General features: G+C 38.0%; 1 protein-coding gene across 1 annotated transcript; it reads left to right on the top strand.

Moving 5' to 3' along the window:
• Nucleotides 1-1,026: 1,026 nt before the first annotated feature.
• On the top strand, nt 1,027-10,900 carry LOC129209959 (cytochrome P450 2J6-like). Its single transcript, XM_054835308.1, has 9 exons — nt 1,027-1,197; nt 2,822-2,984; nt 3,350-3,499; nt 4,427-4,587; nt 6,436-6,612; nt 7,137-7,278; nt 8,754-8,941; nt 10,037-10,178; nt 10,679-10,900. Exons 1-9 carry the CDS (start codon nt 1,027-1,029, stop codon nt 10,855-10,857), a joined length of 1,473 nt encoding a protein of 490 aa, XP_054691283.1. The 3' UTR covers nt 10,858-10,900.
• The last annotated feature ends 1,860 nt before the right edge of the window (nt 10,901-12,760 follow it).

The following is a 12,760-nucleotide window of genomic DNA, read 5'->3' as shown; positions in this document are numbered from 1 at the left end:
AAACCAGATGAGGTGAGTCTAAGCTAGTGCTGTTCCTGAGCAAGTACTGAAGAAGTGGCAAAGCTGTGTTGTCCAAAATGACCCCCTTTGCAGAGGCACAGGCTCACCTCCATAAAGGAAAAGCAATCCACAGCTCCCAGATGGAGTTGCTCAGTTGCATGAGAGCGCTTGTGAAAGCAGCTCACAAAATCAGTTGTATGTCATCTTTGCTCCTGCTGCAGGCAATATGGTGGGAATTAGTTGAGCGGCAGCTGGAGGGGGTGAAGAAATTTTGCTTTCTAGTTGGTCGTGAAGACCTTGCAGTCCTACTTATCTGTGCAGCTGAACAGTGAGTGTGTGGACACTGAGGTGTCATGCCATTATAACTATCAAACTCTTGTTACCCAATAACAGATTAGTGTCTTTTTTGTTTTATGTGCTCTAGGTACAAAGTTAAAAGGTCCGGCCATCTCCCAAAGAGCTTACAAGTTAAACCGTAAGGAAAAATAAAATGTTAAAGGAAATAGCAGGGAGCATCAGAATCCAGCAATAACGCGGGGTGAGCGAAGAAGCGGTGCACGCGGTTGATGCATGTGATGTCTACTGATGAGCCTGAACTTTTCAGTAATCCCACTGACCTTGGCTGTGTACCAACCCTCAGGATATTTTTTTTATTTCTCTGTTCTTGCAAGAGGCTTTTTATGAAACCAATACTGTGGGCAGGGATTTTTGTCACAGCAACTGTCATGGCACAAGGAGGCATATAATTAACCTGCATTTTGTATGCCTTGAAGAGCTGACGATTGTCAGATTTGTAGCTGCAATATGATGGAATGACATCATATATGCTTAAAAGTAAGAACACTCCATTCTCTGGGATGGGGAAGTAAAGTAAAGTGATAAAGAGGGAAGGACTGAGAGGCACAGGAACTTCAACATGTTTTTCTTTTTTTAGGGGGGTGCCAGCAAAGCAAGATAAAGTGGATCTATCCTTTGTCTATAAAGCAGTTTTTCAGAGACGACGTAGCCTTGTAAATCAGAAGTGAAATGTTAACAGTAAGCGTGGTGCTGGTATTTTTTGTGGTGTCTCTGCTGTTTATGCAGTTTCTGAAATTGCAATGGATGCGAAGACGATTTCCTCCTGGACCAACTCCATACCCCTTCTTTGGAAATCTGCTGCAGATGAACTTCCAAATTCATCACGACATCCTTAAAAAAGTATGTATTTTCAGGCAACTAATTGATGACTCATAAGCTGACTGAAAAGTAAATGTGTTTAACATAGTCTTATTTTGAATGCTAGGGAGGGATTTATTCTAAATTGTATAAATGTGAAAATAGGTGGGGATCATTAAAATATCTGTTTCTTGGTATGAAAGTTTCCAGCTCACTACGAAACATGTCATTAAAACTTTATGTGCAGATGAACAAAACAATATTGATGATAATATTCCTGTCTTACACATAGCAGAAAGATATATTTCAAAGCAGAGTCTTTAATTCTGTGCAGTCTTTTACATGTCTCTGTGTTGACTGATGTTGCACTGGCAGTTTCTAAATATCCAATGAAATAGCTACTAAATGCATATGCATTTCAAGTATAGAAAGGATGTAACTTTTTATACTTACTCAACAGATTTTTTTAAAAAAACCTTAGAATATTTTTTTTCTGACATGCAATTTAGTCAGATTTTCACAAGAGATTTCAGTCTGCTGAGCCTGATTGAGCTTTTAAGAAGCTGAACTAATTCATGGTGTGTCTACGCTCAGTCTCTTTTCTAAGTCCAGTTGTAATGCACAACACTTCTAGAATTTGTATCCTAGTGTTTTATACTCCTCATACATATACATTAAATATTTAACATTTAAATACCTGAGTAATTGCACCTCACTTTCACTCTTTGTTCTCAACCTTCCTTTTCTCTGGTTCTTCCCTGTCCTGCTAATTCTCTTCTCCTGAGTTGCGTATTTCAAGGCAAAGTAGTATGACTCCACAACACAGAATTATAGTCAGTGCATCTGTTGTGTTTTCTTCTGTTTCTGACCTCTCAAACCTGAAGAGTAGTATTCTCATCCCAAGATTTCAAAAGCCGTGAATTAGTCCTTCCAAAATTGAAATTAAACACAAATGTGCAAGCACATGCGTATAAATTTTTGCTCAACATGCATATCTGTTCCTTCTTGTTTGCTCCCAGGCAGCAAAATTTTGTACTAGCCCTGCAGTTCTTGGGATGTTTTGGCAACTCCCCACTCTTCCCAGCCTACTCTGCCCCACAGAGCTGCTACTTTGATTTACACATTGTTGTGCTTCCCTCAGCCTTTTACTTTTCCAGCTTCTAATTCTCCAGCCAGGGAAAGGACTGTCCTGCTTACTTCTGGTGATGTCTGTGTGCACAACATTGTGGAGACAAGGCTATTGCAGCTGAGCTAGAAAGGAGAGGGTGATTCCTGTTTTACTCACCTCCTCAGCTGCTTCTGCTACGCTTAATGCACAAAGGAGAATCTGTAGATGGTTCACGTAAAACTCATTAGCTAATGTTTTCTTCTTACAAACCTGTAAGGATTCATATACCATGAGTTTGAATTGTAAGACACATGATAAATAACATCACAGATTTTGGCAATATTGGCTGTCTGACATTTTAGGAACATCTTGATCTTTAGTAAATGAGACTTGAGATAGAAACCTGACTTGGAGCTATATTATACGTAAGAATAGATTTGATGCTCCCTTCTCAAGGTCAGTCACCCTGGGGCACCTGCTAAGGGAAAAGATCTGGTTCACCTTGTCTGGTTTAAATGTCCTTGATCTCAACTATGTTGATGCTGCTTTGTTCTACAGATGGCCAAAATTCATGGTAATATCTTCACCTTATGGCTTTCGAACATTCCTGTAGTTGTCCTGCAAGGGTTTCAGGCATTGAAGGAAGGTCTGACTGTCCATCCTGAAGACGTTGCTGGAAGGCCAGCAAGCCTTGCCTTTCACATTTTGACCCATGGAAATGGTGATTATTATTTTCACAAATTCTTTTCGTGTGTTCTAACCCTGGTTTTGGAAACTGTTTTAGAGCCTCAGAGTCCTTAATTTACAGTGGACAAACAGTTAATATTTTCATGAGTTTTTATGAAACATTTGTCTTTTTTTTTATTCTGTTGGAACAATAATGGCAGAATATAACTATTTTAAGAGTTTCAGTATGGGAAATAGATGGCTAAACTAGACAAAGAAAGGAGAAGAAAGAGGAATGCTGCTGGACTGCTAGCAAAAATTTGAAAAAATTAGAATGAAAGAGAAGCTTCTTTGACATATGAACTGTGTCAATTCATTAATTTATAAATCATTAACAGCATTAGTTCATTATGATCCTAGGTGTTATGTTCTCTAATGGTCATCTCTGGAAGCAACAGAGGCGTTTTGGACTTGCGACAATGAGGAAAATGGGAGTAGGGAAAAAAGACCAGGAGCATCGACTACAACAGGAGGCCTGTCAGCTGGTGGAATACTTACAGAAAACCAATGGTATGTGACACTGTGTGCAGGTCAGTCTGTGCGATGGGTGATTTTGCTGAAGAATGGGTCACCTGTAGCTTTTGAAACTATTTGATTACAAAAATGGATTTGAAGTGGACATGCAGAGCAGAGTCCCAAAGGTCTGTATCATATGATCTGCATGAGACATTTCCTTGCAGAAGTGCTACATGTGAAACCCCACGGGATGAACTTAGGACTGAGACTCCATGGTCCCTGTCTGTAGTGTTACTGCTTCTTATTCAGTTTTACATTACTCACGGTCACAGAATCAGGTTAATGGCAAACAGAAACAAGTGTCACAGCACCCCACATCCCTCTGCGGAAAAGAAAAACAAGGTACAAAATATGAAAAGCTTTGGCCAAGGCTGCACAACCCTACAGCTCTGCTCTGGGAAGTGCAGTGGAAGCACCTCACCTCCACAGCTTATGGTAGGATCCTCAGCAAGAGAGGAGGTTTGTTCAGGCTGTGCTGCTGAATAACAGGGTGAATCTATAGGTATGCTCAATTATTCTATTATTCAGGTGTGAAGGTTATGAAAAAAGAATAGAAGGTGGTTCTCTCTTCAATTCAGCTGTTTATTCATGCAATGTCTCAGCTGACCTTATTTGTACCCTGGTTATTGCCAAATGTGAGATCTACTGATGCCAAGGTTCTGTGAAATCTGGCTATATTTTTATAACTACTACTATTACTGATTCCATTCCTACCAGCAGTCTTGTCTTTTTTTAACCAACAGTGGTTTTTAGATGTCTGAAGTTACTTTTTACTCATGCCTTTTACCAATAAATTTCAGTTTTCCACCCAGCAATCTAATTAATGTCAGAAGTGTTTATAAAATGTTATCAGCTCTCCTTTCAGTGGGAAAAGCAGGAACACTAGATGTTAATGGTGAATGCTGTTCACTGTGTTCACAGGAAAACCTCTGGACCCCACTATGCCCATTGTTCATACTGTCTCAAATGTGATTTGTTCTGTGATTTTTGGACATCGCTTCTCTAAAGATGATGAAAATTTTCACCGCTTGATTGAATCCATTGATACTATAACAGCATTTGGGAACAGCATCTGTTTTTTTGTGAGGAAAATTATTTTTGCTTACTTTATATAGATAGACAATGAAAAAGGCAGCTTACTTGTTACTTTTATAACAAAAATAAATATTAGTGCACCTGGAATTGCTACGTGTTTGGGAGATGTACAAAGGAGTTTCTTGCAAAAGTGTTACTTGTACAACGCCAGTGTTTATAACTGAAACTCAGTAGTAAAATATAGGTAAAAATATCTGAAAAGCTCTGAAATAGGCTTAAGTTCTGACAAAATGGCTTTCTTCACTACATGGAATCATATGACTGTCAACAAATGTCAGGAATAACATGGGTCTTTACTACTTCACTACTGTTAGCTAACTTCATAGAAACTGAATTAGAACACCTGTTTTGTGCAAGGTAACACATCATAAAACTGCTTAATAGTAGCTTTTTTCTGATAGTTTTTGGCAGCAACACCTGTACCACCTCTGCACGTCCTTATGAGAATTCAGTAATACCCACTGGAAGTCCCTCTCCATTAGCTGCTGGATGATATTTGTCTCCAAGTCTGCAGCTCCTAAATTCACATCTGGTCCACTGGACAGAAAAAACTGCTATCTTGTTTCTGTGTGAAGCTGTGACTGCAGCTGCAAAAACAGTGGAACAGATTGCCACGAAGAAGGGCAGTTTTATCATTAACCATTTATGAACGGGAGCCACAGTGCTTTATATAGTCAAGAAGTCAATTTGCCGATGTATAAGGCAGCCTGCTTCTGCAGAACTTGCTGGAACTCATCCGGCTTTGTAACTTGCATCATTTCCACCATCTCTTGCTAACTGGAAATTGCTGTAATCAAGGGCCTAGAGAATTTGAGGACTAATTCGATACTTTTGGTGAAAAAATAAAATAAACCAAAACTACTTATGATTTTTTCCTTCCAGAAGATGCAGGTGGAATGATTCCTAAGCTATCTTCTAATCAGGGTAAACACAGGATCAGCTATTTCCAAACTGCTCTCAGTAGGTATTTGTATAAGCTCTTCTTAAAAACTCTTAATAGTGTGTCCACAGCTAACAAAAACATTCTAGTCCAATATTTCATCCTGTCCTGCTTTCCACAGTGCTTTCCCAGTGATGTACAATCCTTTAATGATGGTCTGTACTAATCTGTTTTCCTGATAAGTGGACAGGTAGTTTTAAGCAAAATTATGCAGTAGGATGAAGAAGAAATACAAGCCAGGAATCTGAATGGGTTTGTGGAAAGATAAATCTTTGTAATGCAGCTGCCATTTAAATAGGTGAGCCCAAGAGTTATGACCTAATGCATAATTTAAACTGCAGTAATTCTGTAAACTGGAAGGACACAGTGCAATCTGTAAAAGGGGAAAAAGAAAGGGAAATGAAGTAGAGGAATGGAATTAATGTAAAAAGTGTTTTGTTTCTTTTCTGCCAAGATGTAGTTTTATAATGGTATGAGTGCAAGGATGTGAACAGGTTTAGAACAATTAATACACAGTAGGGAATCCACACAGCTCAGTATTTCTGCTTCATCAAGTTGTTTTGCGTATCACACGTGATATGTTTGCTTCTTATCTATGAGAAGGCGTATCTGAGTAAAAACCCCATGCATGTGGTATCCCACAGTAAGAAAATAAACCTGGGTTTGGATACTTCCATTTTCAGCTAGCAGATGTGTCAAGCAGATGTGTCAGCCTGGATCTGTTTTTTTAGTGATGAGATGGAAAGGATATGTATGTTGGAAAAACGGAGAATAGGGGCATGTTCTATATGACGTCCTTACTACTGAAGTTCTGTCTAGCAAAGAACTGTATTAGGATTTAAATTTAGTTTGCTAATGTCTGTAACACCACATATCTAAAATATCTCTTTTACAGATACATGAAATGTTTCCTTGGCTTGCAAGCCATTTCCTAGCACCAGTTAAAAAGACTATGTCCAGTATAAATTTTGTGAACAGTCTATTAGCAAAGGAACTTGAAAGCCACAAAGAAAAAGGAAAACCAGTTGAAAATCAAGATTTTATTGATTACTATTTGGATGAGATAGATAAAGTGAGTATCTCTGAACTCTTCTAACGCTCCACTAACAACAAGGGATTTTAAGTGCCCCTTTGATTATAATGATGTCTAATATGAAGTTAGAAGTATACAATTTCTCCATAGAAAAGCTTATTGGTAGATGAATTAAAAAAAGCTGACACTAAGAGATGGCAGGTAATGATGTAAGTAGACTTACAGGTAGATAATCTATAACCACAATAATAACAGATCTGCATATGGTTAAGGTACGACTAGAAATGACTTATGATGGGATTTGCAACAGGAGTAGAAAGCATTTACAATTAGTAACTTTGTCATGGCTGAAGAACAAAGTGTGTATGTGGATAGGATAAATTGACAAATGTAGTGGAGAATGTTAGAAAATGTCTACATATTATTCAGAAAGTTTTATTTTCTAGCCCTTTAATTTTATTTATTTATTATTTTGGATAGTATCAGTAAATATTACTGTGGTGCAAGGTGGATTACTTCTTTTTTGTGTGCCTTAACTTGATCTTTCCAATTCATATCTGCAGACAAAAGGAGATACTAATGCTACTTATGATGAAGAAAACTTGATCCAGACTGTTTTTGACCTCTTTCTGGCAGGTACAGAAACTACAGCCACCACTTTACGTTGGGCATTGCTCTATATGGTGGTTTATCCTGATATTCAAGGTAAGCACACCCAAACAGTTCTGCTGCTTTTTAGAAATTATGCATGTTCAAATAGCAGTAGAGCTTGTTCAAAGAATAGTAGAGGAACTAATTAGTAGCATATGAGTCAGGTGAACTGTGTGTATCTGTTTCTTGCTGTATCCTTTCTAACATACAGACCAATCGTTTTAGGTTTTGTTTTTAAGAGACCTATACAGAATGCTGGGTGTGCTTCGTCTGATCAGATGGAGGAGTCTAGTCTCGGATGAGATAAATTGCACCGTTGCCCCTCCACTGATGATAATGATTAGATTTCCACTGAGGACAAGGTGGAGTCTTCAGGTCATCCTTTTCAACCCATGACTGCTGCTCTTTGATGGGCTCCTGGCTTCTTTGCAGCAGAAATAACTTCAATACAGTGGGAGGTTGCTAATATGTGTGGTTATTCTATGAAGCTTAAAACTTCAAACATAGATATCCACATATAAATAGATATTAAAAAAAAAAGATTGGGGTGAGTAGCTTGAAACTGTATGCTTTTAATAATGATATTCACAGAAGAAAGGTACGGGTTGGCAGAGAAAAATAAGTGAAAAGGAAGAGTCAGAGTGTACAAGATAGAAAGGATTAAAAAGGTATACAAATCGCTTCAAAGGCTTCATAATTGAGAGTTTAAGCTGGGTACCAGGCACAGCAGGAGGCTGGCAAGAAGAAAATGGTGGAAGTGGTAAGGAGAAAGGATCTTCTGTTGTTGTTACCTGGTTTGTAGCTTTTCAAAAGACCTAAAATTTGAGACTGGATTGCACATACTGAATTTTCACAATGTGGTCTCTCACCCTCTCAGGATATATTAAAGCAGCCTTAAATTTCCTGATGCATAAGATCGATCTAATTGCAATGATAAAGGCTATAGTATTAATCAGACCATTTCAGCTCAGAAATTAATCAGAAAGTGCCATTTCAGCTCAGATTGTAAGTAAAAAAAAAAAAAGTCCTTGAGAAAAATTAATTTGTGTAAGTGCTTCCTAAGGCAGGTAATTACAGAATAGCAATTAGGCCATCTCTAGATGACAAGCAAAATCTATGTGGTTCTGAGGGAAGAACAATCCTTGATCAGTTACTAACTGGTCTCCTAGTACATGATTAATATTTAATTTTCCAGTTGCTTCCCTGCCTGTAAAAATAAATATTAATAAAAATCTTTTTATAAATTACCTCAGAGCAGTAAACATAACAGCAAACTAAATATTCTTATAGAATGACTTTTGTCTGCTACCATTATTTTTAAAGTATTACTTGGGTATGCAACCTGTAAACAACTTCAGTGTCAAATTTTATTCAGGTTATCTGTACAGGAATTTGAGGGCATTCTTATTTTATAAAATATCTTTTTCATCTTGTTGAATGTTATTCGAGTAAAAAGCAATAGCAAAAATTATGAGTACAAAGTTTAAAGATTGTTTGTTGTATATTTAAACCTGAATATTCCTCCTTAGAGAAAGTCCAGAAGGAGCTGGATGCTGTTCTGGGTTGTTCCCATGTAATTTCCTATGAGGACAGAAAAAAGTTGCCCTATACAAATGCTGTAATTCATGAGATCCAGCGATACAGTAATATAATCTTAATTGCACTTCCCAGACTGAGCGTGAAGGACACGGAGCTGCTGGGATTTCCTGTTCCAAAGGTACAAATACACTGCATATTTGAATATCTGATCTCTGATACGCTTGTAACAGTTTTTAAAACTGATTTAACATAACTTTTTAATGACTGAAGCCACCTCAGCTAGTGATTCCCACTGTCCTCCTTCAGTTTCTTTTGATTTAATTGCTCGTTTAGTTGAAAAGCAACTGGGATTGAGAACTGATGCTATCAGTAGGTCTTTGGTACTTTAGAAAGGCTTTTGAGGTTTTCCTGATCAGGGACGTGACCTTTTGCGTCCTATTGGTTCTAGCTGTGACTGTCTCTAAGGCTGGCCTTTTGCAAGGAAATGTGCACTTTGTCCTAACTATTAGTAGGTTCTTAGATCATTATTTCTGTTGACAGAAAACTTGTGAATGGTGACTGGAAATAAACACATTAATTTCCAGCAATCTCAGGTCTGTGCCTTGTCAAAACAGCTTATCAGCTGGTGAACGGAGGCCATCCAAAAATGGAACAAAGGTTTTACTGAAAAACTCTGAAATTTGAAATTATTTTTAATATTTTAAAATGTTAATATTTTTAATACTGCTTTAAATGCAGTATCTTATGAATATTATCATGAAACTAAAGTATTTTCAAGTTTTGTAACTGAAAGGTGCATTAGGGCTTGTTTATAAATATTGTCCCATCGCTGCTTTTCATGTAGTTTAATTTTCATTCCTTTTTTTTCTGGATCTGCTCAAATTAACTGTAGTATTGCAGAAGTTATAGAGTAAAAAAAAGGGAAAAATTAAACTGATACTCATTATATTCTGTACCGCAAAATCTGAATAAGTAATAAAAATAGTTATTGACAACAGGAAAAATAAAAGCAACACATTTTTACAATATGAATATTACAAAATCGTGACCATTTATTTTATTGAACTTATTGGCAGCAAGTAATAAAGGAAAGGAAATCACAACATTCTCAAAAGTTTAAACTTCTTATGAAATGTTTTAAAGCTTGATCTCATTTTTGAAAAAATGACACTTTAAAATTAGGACTTGAAATTCTTTGCTCCTTTGTCATTATTTGCTTATCTGATAAATATGAGCAGTAAGATAGAACTGAAGCCACTGTTTCTTTTTTCAGAACACCATAATTTTATCAAATATTGACTCTGTTCTGTCTGATCCTGCAAAATGGGAGACACCTGATCAGTTCAACCCTGGCCACTTTCTGGATAAAGATGGAAACTTTGTTAACAGAGAAGCGTTCTTACCATTTTCAATAGGTATGTGCACTGAACAGGGATTTATGCACTCCATGTGATAACAGCTTAAGATCCATTCATTCCCCACATAACTGGGAAGGCATCTACAAATAGGTATATAAACACATTCCGCTGTTTTAAAGATCTCCAGGAAGAGAGAAGTCCAATTGTATGTGGAAAAGATTGGAAGAGAAGGAATGACACATAGAAAAGTTCATCTTGGAGGAGAGATGCAGTTATCAAAATAGTAGCAGCAAAATGCATAGTGCTAGGAAGACTGTAAAGTATGCAACCCTGGTGATCATTTCTATAATGTCTTGCCGTCTGCTGTAATTATAGATTAAAACTTTTGGTGGAAATACAAGCAGCTTTTCAGTTCTGAATCATTAAATGACAAAGTCAGTTAAGAGGAAAGAACAAAGTCTGCAGAAAACAAGCAAACAAACAAAAACCCCAAGCAGGTTAGAAAGGGATGTGTGACAGAAATCCTTTGGCCAATTGCCTTTGCTGTGTTTTCGCAGGGCACCGTGTGTGCATGGGGGAGCTGTTGGCAAGGATGGAACTCTTTATTGTCTTCTCCACCCTGCTACAGGCATTCACCTTCACCCTGCCAGAAGGAGTGAAAGAAGTCAATACAAAGTTTGTTTTTGGGAGCACAATGAAGCCATGTCCCTACCAGCTCTGTGCCATCCCTCGGTAGGAAATAGTGCTCCACAGATGCAGGGAAGACTTACTCTACAAGATTGTTTCTGCATGTGAATTCCCTTTTGCATGTCTTCAGATTTTTACTATCCTCTTGATTTGGTTAATCACTACCCTGAAAGATGCTTTTCAGGCAGTTGCATCCTGAGGGCTTGTACCTACAAGGAGTTAATCTTTTGTTCTTGTTTTCTGTTTGGAAAATCTTGGTAAATTTCTCCTGATGTGTAACAAATAAAAACATTAAAGGAAGAATTAGAATTGGCCCTTATTTATTGCTGACTGGAATGAGGATTTACAGAGAAAGAACTTGAAGCAAAGTCTATAAATTAGAAGTCTCATGATTAAAGATCTCTGCATTCTTTCTCATAAGCCACAGTTGCATTTGTGGAGATAGGCTTTGAGGTCTTTCAGTCTGTCCCAGGATATTAGTGGGTGCAGGAGTTAAAAGAAGTTCTTGGAGGAAGTTTCCAGAGAGGCAGATAATATGATGAGATAACATTCCGTTAGACTGATCAGGTTTGTTGTTGTGCAAGCTTGTTGTATACAACTCTATCACTGATTCCTGGCCAGACAGTTCAGAGTTTCACCCACTAAACCAGGTAGTATTTCAGCCCTTCAGATGAAAATAGAGGAGCGGCTCCATGAGCCAGGTGTGGAGAGCTTTTCATAATACAGGCAGGGAGCAAGGACTGGAAGACAAATGACACCATAAAGCAGACACAAAGTGTTGATAAATTGTTCTTTTTTATGAGCCCACTGGTTGAAGTAACAGGAAAATATGTCTTTTTCATGGCACGTAGTCTTCTGGTGTTATTTGCTCCAGTTCCTTTGATAATTTATTCAGCTTCATTTATTCTTTCAGTTCTTTAATGGATTCTTTATCAGAGTTAGCTGACATCACATCAGTCAGCATAAATTAGCATATCATGACCGACAGAAAATTTGACACTACTGAAGACTTCTTGAAGCCCTTATGACCATAGTGCTTAAGGACTTGGCAGAAATGGATATTCAACATTTTGCTAGTTTGGTTACTGACAGTTAACAAGGGATTTTCTTTGACAGCATTGGGAGTATGTTCTTCCTGTATGACATACAAAGTGGATACTGTATGCCAACATACAAAGGATTGTTTTTATACACTGATTAGTGGGACTGAAGTCATTATCAGCTGTATTTTTTTCAGGTACCTTCGCCTACTTTGTATTTTATAGCGCCCCAGCGTAACAGGCAGAGATGTAGGAAATCAGTGATCTCATACAGGATGAACCCTGGGTTGCCAGTTTCTTCCCCTGCAGGATTACCTTTATGGCACGCTTTGACCCTTTTCACTGCTGTGGGCTGGACGGCAGCATGTCCAGACAGGTAGGTGATTGGTATGAAGTCCCCTCCATGCTGGAACTGCAACTGTCCCTCTGGCAATAGCACTGGTAAGGGAGTGCTTCATTTGTACCCTCATGGATAGCAGAAGAAGTGGCAATGACAACAGCAGTTCCTTGCCTTTAGCACCAAAGTTAAAAGTCACTAATTCTAAAGAATAGCTGGTGGATAGCACTGAAGAAATGTTGCTGCTGGCTGCATTTAGTAATTATGAAGAAAAAGGAGCGTAGGCAACCTCATAAATACATTTTCCATCAAATAAAGTAAGATGAATTCTATGCCTCAGATTTAAAACAACCCATAGTCATCTTCCTTATCCAGTGTAAAAGAACCGTATTCCAGGCTAGCCCCAGCTGCACCACTGGTTAAAGTGTCTACTGAGCTCAAAACCAAGTAAGGTTTGAAGCTGTCAAGTGACAACAAATGAGTTTTTTCCCACCTGTGCAACACCCTGGTTCCCTCTGGAACCTCTGCCTCTTCTTCTTCCCCACGTTTGTCTCACCTCTCCAAAGTGTTCCATT

Source organism: Grus americana, chromosome 9 (genome assembly GCF_028858705.1).
Source record: "Grus americana isolate bGruAme1 chromosome 9, bGruAme1.mat, whole genome shotgun sequence".
Lineage (NCBI taxonomy): Eukaryota > Metazoa > Chordata > Aves > Gruiformes > Gruidae > Grus > Grus americana.
This window is presented reverse-complemented; position numbering and strand designations above follow the sequence as displayed.